The sequence below is a fragment of the Malurus melanocephalus genome, unplaced genomic scaffold, assembly GCF_030028575.1.
Source record: "Malurus melanocephalus ecotype Western Australia unplaced genomic scaffold, MMel_1.1 scaffold_731, whole genome shotgun sequence".
NCBI classification, from domain to species: Eukaryota; Metazoa; Chordata; class Aves; order Passeriformes; family Maluridae; genus Malurus; species Malurus melanocephalus.
Genome location: NW_026623963.1, coordinates 213,827 through 229,478, shown reverse-complemented (window position 1 = coordinate 229,478; position 15,652 = coordinate 213,827). Strand labels below are relative to the sequence as shown.

Genomic DNA, 15,652 nt, shown 5'->3' with positions numbered 1-15,652 from the left:
AGGGAGCGGCGGGCAAGGCGCGGGGGGCCGCGGATCCCCGCTGGGTCCCCGATCCGGGCCTGACTCCGGCCCCCGCTCGGTTGCAGGCGCGGCGGCAGAATGACACGATGGACGCGGGCTGYCCCCGGCTCCCAGACACCGTCCTGTTCGAGATCTTCCTGTACCTGGACCACGCCGACGTGCTCTCGGTGGGGCTCGTCTGCCAGCAGTGGCGCGCCGTGGCCCGCGACGAATTCCTGTGGAAGGAGCTTTTCTATCGCTACTACCGCGTGTCCCGGGATGTGCCGCGGCACCCAGGTGCGCTCCGGGSCGCGGGGCAGATCTCGGGGAGCTGCGCCTGCCCTGAGCCCGGCACSGAGACTCCGCTCCCCCCGCTCTGCCTTCTGCCTTTTGCCCGTGTCGGGCTGGTGGAGCCCCTGAACCATGTCCCCTCAGCTGCGTGACAGTGTCATGGGCTGAGATGTGCATGGGAAGGGCTCCAGTACAGCCCAGACCCTTCAGAAACGGGGTTCAAAAGGACTGAAAATGCTTTGCGTTTTCTTTCTTTTCACAGAAAGGAGGTTTCTGAGCTCTCTAGGCAGGTGCTCTCTGGAGCTGCCCAGGGAGATCTTGGGAGCCACATTGAGTTACCACATACTGCTGCATCCCAGCCTGCATGGGATCTGTGGAATCACTGCTGGCTTGGCCTGCCTGGGTCTTGGCAGCCCCTCTGCTGCAGCTGTGCCCCATCTCCAACTGGACCAAGCACTGCCACAAGCACCAATGGCTGTTCCGAGGGTCCTGGGGGCCGGGCTGTGTGAATGGGGGACACCTGTGCTTGTCTGGGGGACACCTGTGCTTGTGTGGGGGACGTGTGGCCCTGTTACAGGACTGGGGGCATGTGCTGAGTCAGCAGCTGCCGTACTTTCCCGGGGCAGGTTGGACCTGATCTGGGCTCACAGCAGGGGCTGACTGACACAGGGCAGGGCTGTCCCTGGCTGAGCTGTCAGAGGGCTCAGGGGTGGCAGTTGTGTGCTCCCTGCTGAGCATCCAGTGCTGGAAGCAGTTTGGTGCAGTCTGGAGGGGTGACCCAGCTCTGTCACACCAGCTGGGACYGGCCTTGGGGACCTGGCAGCAGAAGTCTTTGCTGCCAGGGTGGGGTTTCTCTCTGAGCAGCCCATTCTTGGTGTGTTGTAGGGCATGGGAGGGCTGTGGAGGGGGCTCCCAGCTGTGGGTGAGGGAATTGGATCYTGGATCATGAGTTGCAGTGGCTACAGAAGGGCAGGAAGAAATGCCAAGGAAGAAAATTCCAAGGATCAGGCAGTGGGAGCTGATCTCCTTGCAGTAGGAGCACCAGTGCAGAAGGGCTCTGGGAGGAGGTGGGATGTGGATGGGATTCCTCCAGGCTGTGTGACTTCCCTCATRCAAACCCTGGGAGCTCCATGGGGCTGAGGACATTCTCTTTAGGGTTTATCTGAAGCCCTTTGACCAGGCTCTTTCCCTCCCAGCCTAATGGACCTGCTTAGTCAGCTGCCGGCCCTGTTCTTGAGCACTAATTAGGATCAAGCAGTCAGTGTAACTCAGTWACACATTCAGGCACCACCCTGGCTGCTGGAGCTGTGGGCACCCTGCACAAGGCAGCAGAGACAGCTGGCATGTGTGGGAAGGGGCTARAGCACAAGTTTGGGGAATATCCCTGCCAGCCTGCCTTGGGCAGCCCCATGGCTGGAGGAATGGTATCCAGCCAGTCTGTAAGAGGAAATGGGTTTGCTTGGCCAAATGGGGCCTGCCCAGGGTTTCCCTGTGGGATGGACCAGGGATAGGAGGTTCAGAGGGGGCTGAGGTTCCCAGCCTTGAGCAGCACTCGGATGCTCAACCAAGCAGGTTGGTYCCTTGCCTGCAGGAGCGGGTGCCTCTTGACTGCAGTGTGTTCCAAAAAATCCTTCAGTCCTGTTCAGTGTCACTAGGAGAGTTGGCCCTTGTCCATATACATGTTTAATCCTCTTTGCTTCTTTGGGATTTGCTGCTACAAGAAGTCTGTAGGCTGCCTGGCTGGGTCCTTCATTAAAAATCTTTATTTGACTCTTAYTGTCCATCAGGAAGACTCCCATGAGTGTGCCCCAGGCTGTGCTCATCATACTGTGTCCAGCTCATGTTCTTCTCTCTTTTTTTCTAGTCTCTTATGTCATGGACATGGTTTGGCCTGGTCCCAGACTCTTTCTGTGTTAGACAATTTTGTGTTAGACAAGACAGAAATGATCAGTGCAGAGCTGGGTATGGTGAGGAGCAGCTTCCCAGCTTCCCTCTCGTTGCCAGCCTTGTTGGTTTGGTTGTGTTGGAGCACATGTACCTTCTCAGGACTGTTTTGTCCTGAGCAAGGTTTTGGTCTGACAGCCAGCACCTCTGCCTGGGCTGTTCCAGCAGGAGCTGTGCTGGTTTMGAAAGCAGAGGTATGGTGTGCAGCTGTGTGTGTACTGGAACAAAGTGGGTTTTTGTGTAGGAGCAGGGAAGCTACTGAGGAAAACGCTGAGGGCTGGTAGCTGAGCTGCAGCCCTGGGCTGGTACCCCAGCAGAGCTGGGCCAGGACTGGTTTATTAAAGACTGATGCTGTCTGGTTTATTAAAGACTGATGTTTAGCCTGGCTCTGCTTCCCTCCACTCACACTCCTGTGCCATGCCCCTGCTCTGTGCTGCAGGTGCTGTATCCTGGTATGATGAGTTCCAGAGGCTCTACGACACTATCCCTTGTGTGGAGGTGCAGGCCCTGAAGGAGCACAATGACCAAGTTTTGCACCTCAGCTTCTCCCACTCTGGCTGCCTGTTTGCATCTTGCTCCAAAGACTGCACAGTCAAGGTAAAGTRGTAGGCACTCTGCCCAGCCCTTGCAGCCTTGGTCCAGTGGGGCTTAGCTCTGAGAGCAGCCTTTGGGAAGTCTGTGGAGAGGTTTGACCAGATGTCCCTGGATTTGGAGTGGCTCCTGCTGAGTTGTTCTCTAAGCCACAGAACTAATGGCTCTTGCAAGTGTAGCCTTGAGAGCTGTGGATTCCAGCTCCAGCCCGTGTGTGCGTGGTGGTGGCCGAGGTGCTTTGCTTTCCAGGTGCAAATCAGTGCCCTGTTGTGGCCTGGATCTGACAAAGGGTTGGACATCCACTGCAGTGGATCATGTCATGCATGAGTGGTTGTCCTGGGAGGAATCTCTGAGCGTGCTGGAAGCCCAGCACCAKTCGCTGCCTGAACAACCTCTCCTCTGGCCAGTGGAGCAGGAGTTCTCCATTTAGCCCCTCTCCTTTTTCTGTCAGGCAAATGTGGGGACTGGGAGGGAGTTAAATGGGGTTTGTGATACTGTTTGTTTTTCATATCCTGCTGAGTGCTGGTAGAACAGATAAAGCAGAACCTCTCTCAGGCTTCTCAGCAGCCTCCTGGCTGTCCATCTCTCTGTAGATCTGGAGCAATGAGSTGGACATCTCCCTGCAGCACAGCTCCAACATGAGGCCATACAACTGGAGCTATACCCAGTTCTCCCAGTTCAATTCTGATGACTCCCTCCTGCTGGTATCCGGTGTCTTTGTAGGGCCTCACAACTCCTCCTCAGGGGAGATTGCTGTCATCAGCATGGGTAAGTTGGGCTTCCCTGGGGCTCTCTGGGGCATGTGGGTGCTGGGTGAGGCGGTTTCCTTCTTCTTTGTGTGTGCAGTGGCCTTGCTTCAGCTTGTCCTACCTCCTGACACCTGAGCTAAGGGGTTCCAATCATARTTCTAGAGGGGAAGCCTCACAGACAGCCTTAATTCTGCTCAGGTCACCACAGCAGTATGTCAAGGCAGAGTGACATGTATTTAACCTCATTTCTCTTCTAAGTGCCAGTCTGGGCAAGCTTTATCCATGTCACTCATCTTGAAGCCCCTGTCTCTGACTTATGTGGTGCTGGGTGTAGAACCACAGAAACCCAGAATGTTTTGGGTTGGAAGAGACCTTAAAGTTCATCTCATTCCAACACCCTGCCATGGACAGGGACATCTTCCACTGTCCCAGGCTGCTCCCAGCCCCAGTGTCCAACCTGGCCTTGGACACTKCCAGGGATCCAGGGGCAGCCACAGCTTCTCTGGGCACCCTGTGCCAGGGCCTCCCCACCCTCMCAGGGAACAATTTCTTCCCAAGATCCCATCTAACCCCCATGCCCTCTGGCATTGTGGAGCCATCCCCCGTGTTCTGTCAGTCGTGGCTTTGTCCAAAGTCCCTCTCCAGCTCTTTTGGAAGGGGCTTTAAGGTACCCCTGGAGCCTTCTCTTCCCCAGGCTGGACACTCCCAGCGCTCTCTCAGCCCCTCTCTGGACCTTTGTGGCCCTGGTCTCACCCATAGGTCTCACGGGGCTTTCTGAGGTGTTGTCACCTGAGCCTCTTTCACTTCTGCTGCGGCTCTGTGCATGTGGCTTATCCATCCTGTGTTATCTCTCACCATGTTTGTGCCACAGTCCYGCAGTGCCAGGAATCAGGAGGGCAGCAAGAATCAGGAGTGCACAGCTGCCTTGGTTGGAGAGGCCCCAAGCCCCAGGGGYGGAAGTGTAATTCTATATATGTTTAACTCGTTCTTGTCTCTAGGGCCTGCTCTGGGCCCTGCTCAGGGCAAGGGTGGGAGGTTGAATTGCTCTGTGCCCTGGCTCTGTGCACTGCCCTGTTATTTTTGTTTCCCTTGTGCAAGGTCTCATCACACATCCCTGGAAAAAGTAGAAATAATGTCTCTGTAGCAGTGGCTGGGAGCTGGATGGAGGCAATGCTGCTTCAGTGCCTCTCTGACAGAGACCTGGATCCCCTTCCCCTGTTCCACACAGTTTCTCCAGGGCTGGTGCTGGAAGTCATCGCCTCACACTCATGTTTCCCTTCCAGAGAACTTCACGCTGCTTTCCCGGGTGAGGAATAAGCCCTATGATGTGTTTGGCTGCTGGCTGAATGAAACCAACTTGATATCAGGCAATCTGCATCGGATTGGGCGCATAACCTCCTGCTCAGTGCTGTGGCTGAACAATGCTTTCCAGGTGAGCTGCCTTCCTTCCAGGTCCACAGACAGTGCAGCTTCCTGCTGTCTCCTGTGGGAGGGAAGGCTGCAGGGAAGGATGGCTCAATCCTCCTGTCCTCCCTGTTTGTCTCCTCTGACTTGCCCTCAGGATCCTGAGCTGGAGGCAGCCCTTGTGTGAGGCTTCTCCACGCTCGATGTTGTGGTACTCACTATAATATTCTAACTCTGCCCTCAAATCCCATTAACTCTTGTCCCAATGATTAGGCTGAGGACTTGGCTGCAGTGCTCTGGAGCATGCATTGCCCAGCAGTAGGGCTGCTGAGGTCCTTGTTATTCTGAAGCTGGGTCTGTCACTGCTGTAGCCTGGTCTGTATTCCTTCTCCYACTCGGTAGCTCAAGGTGTTCCTGAGAGCTGGAGGCTGAGCTCAGCCCTGCCTGGCCCTTGCTTGGGCCAGCTGCTGTCTCTGATGCCATGGTGAGACTTGGAGAGCTGAGTGTGCTGGCTTGTTCACTCCCTGGCACTTGGGCTGCTCAGTCATGTTCCCCATATTCAGTGTCACACCTGCACATACCCATGTTTTGTTTATTTTAACATGAACCGAGGTAAAATCCTCTGGTAGSAGAGGCCCTTCCCACAGCCACATCTCCATGCTATGCTGACCCTACAGCAGTGCTCCTTCCATACCTGAGAGGCCAGGAAGGACCTTGTCCATGACAAGAGTGTGAGAGGACGGCTGCAGGCTGTGAACAGTGAGGCAGAGAGGGACCTGCTTGGTGTGTTTGGAGCAGATACCAAGCTGCCCCTGCTGAAGGGTACAGGCACACTCCAGGAGCTGGGGATTCTCTGCCACTGCTGTTGTGGGCCAGAGGGATCCCACTTCATGCTTGTCACAGARGCCTGTTTCTGAAATCCTTGTCGATCATAGAATGCAGAGTATCCTGAGCTGGAAGGAAACCACAAGKATCAAGTCCAGCTCCTGGCCCTGCACAGTAAAACACCAGGCAGCAGCAGCTGATGACCTCAGGGTGCAGTGGGGGCAAGGCTGCCCAGCCTGTGTGCTTCCCAGGTCCACTGCTGCCTGTCTGCAGGCATGTTTCACTGTGTGTCCATCCAGGATGGGAAGAAGCTCAGTAAAGCTGGCAAGCCTGGGGCCARTTACTGTGTGTCAGTGTGCCACACACATTGTGAAGGGGTCAGTGGAGGTGGTGTCCCTGCACTGGCTCAGTTCTTGGTTTGAACTGTGGGAGTGGTGTGGATGGTTCCTGCTCACTTCTCCTGTCTGCTCGCAGGGCATCGAGTCTGAGAACGTGAACGTAGTCAAGAGACTCTTCAAAATCCAGAACCTGAACGCCAGCACCATCCGGACCGTGATGGTGGCTGACTGCAGCCGCTATGATTCCCCAGACCTGCTCCTGGACTACGAGGAGCAGCTGGCTGCTTCCTCCACCTGCCCAGTCTTTGATCTTGGCAGTGACAGCGAGGAAGAAGAGGCCAAGGCCAAGGCGCCTCCAGAGGCAGCTGTACAGGAATTGCCAGCTGCTGGAGGTGTGCCAGCAGAGCACGGGCTGCAGCAGCTCTTTGATGATATCATGGAGGGCCGCGTGAGGCCTGTCATGACCGAGACAGAGCTGGAGACAAAGGTGGCYGAGCTRTTTGTGCAGAACAGAACTAAACCGCCCGAGCCAAACCTGCTCCCCACGGACAGCAACAGCAAGACAAAGTACTTGATCTTCACCACAGGATGCCTCACCTACTCCCCACACCAGATAGGTAAGGCTGGGTCTGAGCCCAGGACAGCCAGGGCTCCCTGGGGGCCTGGGCTGCAGATGTGCTTGGGATTTAAGTCGGGGAACAACCTGGTCTCTCTGCTGCCCGTGAGGTGTGAGCTGCAGTTTGCTCTGGGTTCTGAGAGGCAACGTCACCGAATGGAGTTCCACCTTCGCCACTTGCCTGAGGGTTGTTTTGTTGCTGCCAGCATGACACATGGCCAAAGTCATAGCAAGGGCTGAGCAGAAGAACAAGAAGGAGCCTCTGGCTTAAGGACACCAGCCACAAGCAGCAGAGGGTGAAGGGGCAGGGCAGCACTTGCCCTGGAGGAGTGTGCAGAGGGACCTTGGTCCTGTTCTTTTGTGGGGGTAGACAGGCATCGGGGCAAGCCTGGTCTGAGCAGTGTGGARTTGATGTGTGAGTCACGTGCAGTGCCCCTGCCCCTTGCCTGCCGCCCCTCTGCCATGGGTGGGACCTCCCTTACTTGGGCTTCCAGCCTCAGACAGACACTTGGGGCTGGGGAGGTTTTCCAGGGGATTATTCACTGCCCCAGCCAGTGTCTCTGATGAGCAATGCTGGGCCAGCTGCAGCCTCCTTGCCCAGTGGGGTACAATGAACTGAGGGTGCAGCATGTGCCAGGCAGTGACATTGTTGGTGACCTTGTCCTGGTTTAGGATGTCACTTGCTGTCACCTGGGATACTCTTGTTAAGGCACCAGGACTAGCAGAGCCTGAATTTACAGGAAATCAGCTCAGAGGGGAGCAGGAGCACGAGCACTTAGACTGGCTGTTTCCCCAAGAGACCCTAAAGCTGGCATAGAGGTGGAAAGGACCAGGAGTGTGGGGAAGGAGAGAGCTGGTCCCAGACAAGAGTGCTGTGAAGCCAGACAGTTTCAGTTCCTCTCACAGCTTGCACAGTTACAGCCTTGCTCCCTTGCTCTCCTGACCTTCCCATGACATGGTCCCAACCCAGTAAGGTGGGGGAAAGCAGTTTYCAGAGCTGTAAGCAACTTGATCTTCACCAACCTGAGGAACATGACCTGCAYGGAGTGAGCTCTGCTCCTGTCCATGGGCTGGGTTTGCAAGCAGCCATGGTGGACCTTGGCGTGCCCCACTGGGGCTGCACCAGGATCCCCTGGGCTGAGCCAAAGCCACTTCAGAGACTGGGACCTGCCACACATGGAGGCAGAGCCTTTGGCCTCCTGAATTCCTGGGCAGCCTCCCAGGATGGAGGGGTTTGTRTGATGCCTTTGAACTCTGTGACTCCCTGGCTGGCAGCCAGCACTGGAAGCACAGGCTGCTGCTGGGAGGGCCAGACACTGGCTCAGTTCCTGTCCCACCATGAGTCACTGCAGTGTCATTTGCTCCTTGGTTTGTGTGCAGAACAGGCTCAGTGCGCCTGCTCTGTGCCCCCAGGACTTGGAGGAGCTCACTCTGCACTCACTTCCTGCTCTATTCAGTGCTGCTCCAGCCTGAAATCCTTGAGTTACCATTCCTTGTGCTGGTGCCAGGCTGAGCAGCCTGTCCTGCTGACTCACGTATGTCCGAGTTTGTAACTGGGAGTGGTGCTGTGGAAGTGAGGATGAAGATGCTGGTGAGCAGCACCAGTGGGGCCCTGTYCCAAAGGTCCCAGGCTCAGGGGCATGATACTGGGAATGGCCTTGGACTTAAGGTGTAGTGGGGTGTCACCTCTGTCATGTTGGGCTGCAGGAGAGGACAAAATCAAGGGTGTTGTTAGCAATTTTTGCAGAGGGATGATGGAATGGGAGGGGAGGGTAGGGGATGGGAGGCAAGGGGAGGGGAGGGGATGGGCCATCTTCCAGATTCTCCTGGACCTGCTGAGGATGAAACCTACGTATGCCCAGGAGCTGCTGAGGCTTACCGGGGTCCTCTAGGAAGCATTGGGGATGTCTYGTGTTTGGGACCTTTGCAGACCTGGAAGGATTCAGGGGTCCTTCACCCATCACTTGTGTCTCCTTTAGTCAGGAAGTGCAGAAGCTACGAAGCCTTTGAGCACAGTTTAGGTTTAAATGTCTGTTCTTTGAGCTTTCTGGGACAGAAATGTCTRTTCTTTGAGCTTTCTGGACACTGCACTTGACAGTGTCAGGGGAAAACCCTGTCACAGCCAGTGCATCTGCTGGGCTGTTGCAGGCTGGGATGCTACACTGAATGGGCCCAGTCCAGGGAGTCATTTAAGAGAAAAATCTTTCCTCAGCTAGCATGTCTCCTGGGCCAGTGCAGCTTCCATTGCTCCAGACTTGGGCTAGGGCAAGGTTTGGCTGTATCCACAGGCACTGGGGTCTCGCTGCCTGGATGTGCCAGGAGGTTGCTCCTGGGCAAGRTCCTGGCCCAAAACCCACCTGGAGAGCTGAAGGAGTCTGGCCAGGACAGCAGCCCTGTCCCAGAACTTGCCCAGCAAGTTGGTTCTGCTTTCTTAGCAGCACCAAGGGAACCCCCTTCCTGAAGACTGGGGCCTGCCCCAGCCTTGTGGCTGCACTCTGGAAGTGCCTCCCTCGCTTTCTGTCGCACAGGGATTAAAAGGATCCTGCCCCATCAGATGACGACTGCAGGGCCGGTGCTGGGGGAGGAGCGGCGCTCCGATGAGTTCTTTGACTCCCTGGATCACGTCATCGACATCCATGGGCACATCATCGGCATGGGCCTCTCCCCTGACCACCGGTGAGCACAGAGGGCTTCAACACTGCCAGGGTGGGCAAGAACTGCTCACAAGCTTGAGGGGGTGGGGTGAGCAGGACATGAAGTGACTGTGATGGATGGATTGGGTGCCTGCTGATCCAGGTGCTGATGGTGTGTTACTGCTGAGCATTGCCCCCAGCTGTGGCAGGAATGTGCTCTTGAGCCAGCTCAGGACAGGGTGGCTTCTTGTGAGAGGGGAGGAGCTGCCCACACCAGTATGTCCTGTCCCTGAGGCAGATTGTCCATGGAGTCCTTGGACGGTTTGGGTTGGAAAGTACCTTAAAAACCATCTAATCTCCACCCCTYCCACTGTCCCAGGYTKCTCCAAGCCCCGTCCARCCTGGCCTTGGACACTTTMAGGGRTCCAGGGGCAGCCACAGCTGCTCAGGACACCCTGTGCCAGGGCCTCCCCACYCTCACAGGGAAGAATTCCTTCCCAWTATCCCATCTATCCCTGCCCTCTGGCAGTGGGAAGCCATTCCYTGTGTCCYGTCCTTCCAGGTTTTGTCCAAAGTCCCTCTCCAGCTCTCCTGGAGTCGCTTTAGGCACTGGCAGGGGCTCTAAGGTTTCCCTGGACCTCTYGCCAGGTGAACACCCCCTCCTCTCACAGCCTGGCTCTGGAGCAGAAGGGCTCCAGCCCTTGSAGCATCTCTGGACTCCTCTGGACTCACTCCAGCATCTCCACATCCTTCTTGTATTTGGGTCTCAGAGCTGGAGGCAGCTCTGCAGGTGGAGTCTCACCTGCAGAGTGGAGGAGGGGAGCAGAGTTCCACCTCACCTGCTGTTCAYAAGACACCCCCATCCTTAAAGATGGTTTTAATGGGATTGGAGAGGCGAGACCTGACCCATGGATCCACCTCCCAGGTGTGGTGGTCCTTTCCAGATATGGCCAGGAGTGTTCCAGCAGCCTGTTTCAGCCTGGATTTCACTGAGCTGGGCTGCATGCTCCATCCCTGCTGTGCTGGGGGCTCTGTGAGCTCTGGTGCTGTGCAGGTGACCCCTGTGTCCCCTCCCCAAGGTACCTGTACGTGAACAGCCGGGCCTGGCCGCGGGACTGCGTCATCTCAGATCCCATGCAGCCGCCTCCCATCGCCGAGGAGATCGACCTGCACGTCTTCGACCTGAAGACCATGAAGGAGGTGAAGCGAGCGCTGCGCGCACACCGGGCCTACACACCCAACGAGGAGTGCTTCTTCATCTTCCTGGATGTCAGCAGGGACTTYGTAGCAAGGTGTGTGGTGGTGGGGGTGGGCAGGATCCTGACACTGCGTCTGGGAGGGCTTGGGGCTGGTGCTGTGGGRTGGCCCAGTGAGCAGGACACTCCTGTGTGTTGGGAATGGGATTGGAAAGAGCAGAGGGACTGACTTGGAAGGTGCTGATAAAGGCTGTGTGCTGTGGTCATGCTGTGAATATCCTGCTGTAAATCCCCAATGAAAAGGTAAACCTGGGGCTGTGGTGTGTTTGGTGGGAAGGCAAATGGCCTTCTTGGGGCTGCAGGGTGAGTTCAATGGCCCTGGATCCCAGAGGGAGCTGCCAGCATAGGATGAAGCTCATGGAGACGGTACCCTGGGGGTACCCTCTGGCCCCATCCCTGCAGAAGGACAGGGCTGGGAAGGGCAGGGTGTTGGGGCTGCTGGGCTGACGCTGGGACCAGTGGGAYATTCTTACCACTGTCTCTTCACCCCAGTGGGGCAGAGGATCGACACGGCTACATCTGGGACCGGCATTACAACATCTGCCTGGCCAAGCTGCAGCATGACAACGTGGTGAACTCGGTGGCGTTCAGCCCGGTGGAGCAGGAGCTGCTGCTGACAGCCAGTGATGACACCACCATCAAGGTGTGGCGCTCCCCGAGGGCCGTGCGCATCCGCCAGGCCAGGAGGCCCCGGCCCAGGAAGCTGCTCTTTTCCTGGCTCATGAACCAGAAAAGCTGAACCCAGGTACACCTGCTCCTGCAGCTTCCTCACTGCAGCACCTCCTCCTGAGCTCATAGAGCCCTGAGCCCTGCACAGAGATGAGCTCTAGGCACACGAATCCTATGGCTGAGCCAGGAGGGGCCCTGGCAGCAGGAATTGCCTCCTCCTTGAAGCATCTGCTTCAAAGACAGGACATAAGAGCTGGGGCTCTGCTGTGGGCCTGTCTGGCAGCATCTGAGCTGTTCACTGCAGGGTGGGCTCCCACAGCTTCTCACCAGCGTTGCTACTTGGGCACAGTTCTCTGGGTAAGCTCTGGGCTCAGGGACACTGAGACATGTCCAGTGTGGGTCTGGGTGAGCCGGGGACATGGCCGGCCCCACTGGGAGCTGTCAGCTGCAGAGCACTTGGCAGGAGCCACGGTGCAGCTGCGCTGCCTGACTGCAGGACTCATTTAATACTGGCATTTTATTAATGTGTGTTTGTCCCAAAGCTCCACAGGCAACTGGTCTGGCTGCTGGGGAACCTCAAGTGCCTCCTCCCCATGGCACCTGTGCCCGGGAGGGCAGCAGGGACTGGGGGCAGTGAGGGGGCGATGGGGGCAGGGCTGGGGACTTGACTGGCCCCAGGGTCTGTGTATTGATATCGCCAGTTTCTGAACTTGGGAGGGGGGAAGGCTGGTGGTAACATGGTGCTGGCTTTGCCTGTGTCTTCCTCTGAGTAGCACTTCAATAAGCTATGGATCAGGAATGTATTTATTGTAGGGGATCTGCTGTCCCTTTCTGGGGTACCCGTGAAGACAGCTCACCTTCTGCCTATGCTACCCAGTCGTGGCACTTTAGGTCTCTTGGTATGTTCTCTGTGAATAAGTGTAGGCACCACGGGTGCTGCAGGTGATGGGGACAGAGCCCTCCTGCCTGCAGTGACAACTGAATAAGCTCCCTGTCCCCGGGGCTGACCTGCTATGGAGGGGTCAGCTCCTCCAGGACCCCACGGGCAGTGGGGGTGGTCACYTGGCGTTACTCTGGACTCATGGTATTCACTGTCTGTCCCTTGAGCTTCTCTTCCTGTAGCAGGTACCCAAATGTCAGAGTCTAAAATTAAGCTCTTAATCTTGACCTGGCCTAGATGGGGCCCCCAGCAGCTGCTGYTGCTGCTGGAAGCAGGGCTGGGAAGGATCTGCAAGGGGAGGCATTTTGGGGCCCTGCTGGGGCAGGTGCCTGTGCTGTTCCCAACCTGGGGTTMCTGATAGACCTGATGGAGGTGGCAGCTCCTGTCACAGTGGCACTGATGGCTTTCGCAGCCCCTGCAGCAGGGGGGTCRGCACCTGTGGCCTGCTGTGCCCCAGCTTCATCCAAGACTCCCATACTCAGGTTTTCTGTCATGAAATGAGGTTCCTTCGTGTGTGTGTGTGCACGCAGGCTCCACATCCCGCTCTGTCCAGTCACACAGCGAAGTGTCAGCCTCTCCCTCCTTCCCCAACTGTGAACTCTCCACCCGTGRCTCGGTGCCGCAGCGAGTGAGGCACTGAGCTATTGTTTGTACTGAGTTTTGCTCTTCACTCTGGCATTGAATAAATACTCTGCTAAAGCATCTCTGCAATGTGAGCTTGTTTTTCCAAGTGCTGCTCTGCTGAGACAGAGCTGAGGCCTGGCCTGTCACATGGCTGGGCTGGGGCACTGCAGGAGCTGCTGCCCAGYCTGTGATTATCTGCCCTGGGCTGAGGAGTGTGGGCAGAGAGCTGTGAGCAACAGGAGAGAGGCAGGGGATGGCCTAAGGGCAGCAATGGTCCATGGCAGCCTTGGGAATGCTCTTCTTTACCAGGGCTGAACACTGCAGGCTTTAGGACTGGCCAGGAGCTGGATGCCTTCTGGATTTAGTGCTTGGAAAAACAGGTACAGAGCAGGTAAGCAGAGAGCCCTCTAGTGCTGTTTGGCWTTCCTGTGCCACAGCAGCATCCTGRGCTGCAATGCCACTGTCCCCTCACTGCCCTTTGCATCTTCCTGGTGCAGCAGCTGCCATGGTATGAAGTGGGTCTGAGGGCACCCTGGAGGCAACAGGTCCCTATGGGCATCCCTTGTGTTTGTCTCTTCTACACACAGTGAGTAAAGTCCCCCAGGCTGCTGCCCCCTGCACGAGTTTAGTCCCTGGGCTAATGCTGCTGCCCCTTGGGAGGGGCAGGAACAGGCATCCTATAGCCTGACAGCAGTGAGAGAAAAGCAGCCTGGTCTGGAGATTGCTGGGTTGTGACAGCAACAGGAGTGTTGCCTTAGCAGCAGAACCACAGGCCCAGCACCACTGCACCCCTTTGGCCCAGTGGAGCTCCAGCAGCCAGAGTCTAGCTCCTTCCCTTCCCATGACAGCCCCCTCCCTGCTCCTGCCTTGTTTGGGAGTCCTCCTGCAGGGAGACAGGAGCTGGGGAGAGCTCCCAGCACAGAAACCCCTGACCCCGAGACAATCCTTCCCCAYGCTGTGCCCAGCATCCCCTGGCTCATACACAACAGTGCTGTTAAAACAGCTTTTATTAGTGGTTCTGACCATACTACATCCTCAAGGAAAACAAAATTTAGTTCACAGTGCTAGGCTGAGATGGTGTGGTCAAAAGGGAAAAAAAATCTCACAAAAATCCAGCTTGTGCCCACTGTTTGTTTGTGTGGCCTCCAGGCTGGCAGAGCTGTGCCCAGGCTGGGCCCCTGCCTGCAGCACATAGGCACAATTCCTGCTGCCAGCTCCAGAGGTGCTAAAAGCCAAAAAAGGCCCAGACAGCGTCAGCAGCACCAGAAGGATGGGGAGGGAAAAGCTCCCAGGGGATGGGCTGAGAGGCCACGTTCCCCTCCAGGAGTAGCCCTGTGGCCTGGGAGAGCTCATCCCGAGCTTTCCYGCAGCACCAACTCTCCCACCGACCTTCCAAACGCTGCAGGGAGGAGGAACAGCTCCCACCCCAAAGGCAGCTCAGACCCCACCCAGCTCAGGCAGTGTCTCCACGGCCCCTCCTGGCAGTACCTGGCCAGAACCCCCCAGTCCCGTTTTCCCAAGGGCAAAGACATGCCCATCAACTCAGAACAAGCCCCCCACCACATAACAATTCCCAACGATTCTATGATCAGAGCTGACCTTCCTCTTCCTTCCCAGGCTTTTCCAAGCCTMCCCGGGGAGCTGCTAGGAGTGGGAGCAGGGCTCTGCTAGCCCGGATTTTCCTCATAAGGCACAGGGTGAGAGCAGCAACACAGGGCTTTATCTATCCCTGGAACAGGCTGGAGGGGGCTTGCACAAAGGGAAGGGTCCTGTCACCTCTCTTGCACCTCTGCCTGGCTGTGCTGGCACTGGCTCCTGTCTCCCTTCCCCTCCTCAAAGAGCAGGCACTGGGTCTGTCCTCAGCCTCTGCACATACAGGTGTGAGAAGTTCCACACACAGCAATTCCAAAGATCATCCCAGCACTCATCTGGAGAGCTCCTGGCCAGCACAGCAGCTGTGGGTGCAAGAGGTTCAGTTTGGGCCAGGGTCCAGCTCAGCCTGCAGGACACTGGGCACCCCTAAGTAACTGGGCAGCAGCAGGGACACCCCAAACAGCCCCAGGGGCAGGACAGGGCAGTGCCAGCACAGGGGGGGACAAGCCAAACCCCACAGGGCTCCCTGCCAGGGCAGAGCCTGATGGTGCTCTGGATCCCACAGGGTGGCTGTGCTAAAGCCAAGGTGTGAGCAGACCACAAGCCTGGCAGGCTCTGCAGCCATCAGACCCAGGCTGGGCACCTGGCAGGAGATGCTGGGAATGGGGGGCCAATCCCTGGCAGCCATGGAGGAGGTGACCACACTCCAGCCCGAGGGGCAGCACAGGAGCCAGCCAGGGCCCCTGATCATTGCAGGGTGTTGGCAGCAGGTTCCTGCTACCACCAAAACATCTCCTGGGGCATATTCAGCTGCTGACAGGCCTATGSGAAGCACAGGCAAAGAACAAAAACTTCAAGTCCACCCTGGATCAGGGCCCAATCCAGAGGTACCCATGGCCACCACAAAGCTGCAGAGGAATCAGCTGGCACCACATGGGGATATAGCAGCCAGCTCTTCCCCACTAGCACCAAGACACCTTCTCACAGGTGCTGAACACGTGCTGCCCAGAGGGAAGGAGCCCAGGGACAGAAGGGGGACAGTACACTTCACTGAGGGACTTCTCCAGCCCCCAGATCCTACCCAGATGGCTGCAGTTCAATGTGGGGCTGAGCGGAGGAAGAGCTCCAGGGTGCTGCCACCTGGGACCAGCTGGCCCATGACTCCTGAGCTCAGGGATG

At 57.0% G+C, this 15,652-nt stretch overlaps 1 protein-coding gene across 1 annotated transcript; it reads left to right on the top strand.

The window, feature by feature from the left end:
- The first annotated feature begins 6 nt into the window (after positions 1–6).
- Positions 7–12,958, top strand: FBXW5 (F-box and WD repeat domain containing 5). The gene is made up of 8 exons (XM_057384665.1): positions 7–297; positions 2,675–2,832; positions 3,420–3,594; positions 4,859–5,007; positions 6,279–6,759; positions 9,287–9,434; positions 10,471–10,683; positions 11,140–12,958. The coding sequence occupies exons 1-8, from the start codon at positions 108–110 to the stop codon at positions 11,384–11,386; spliced, it is 1,761 nt and encodes a 586-aa protein (XP_057240648.1). The 5' UTR covers positions 7–107; the 3' UTR covers positions 11,387–12,958.
- Positions 12,959–15,652: the final 2,694 nt, after the last annotated feature.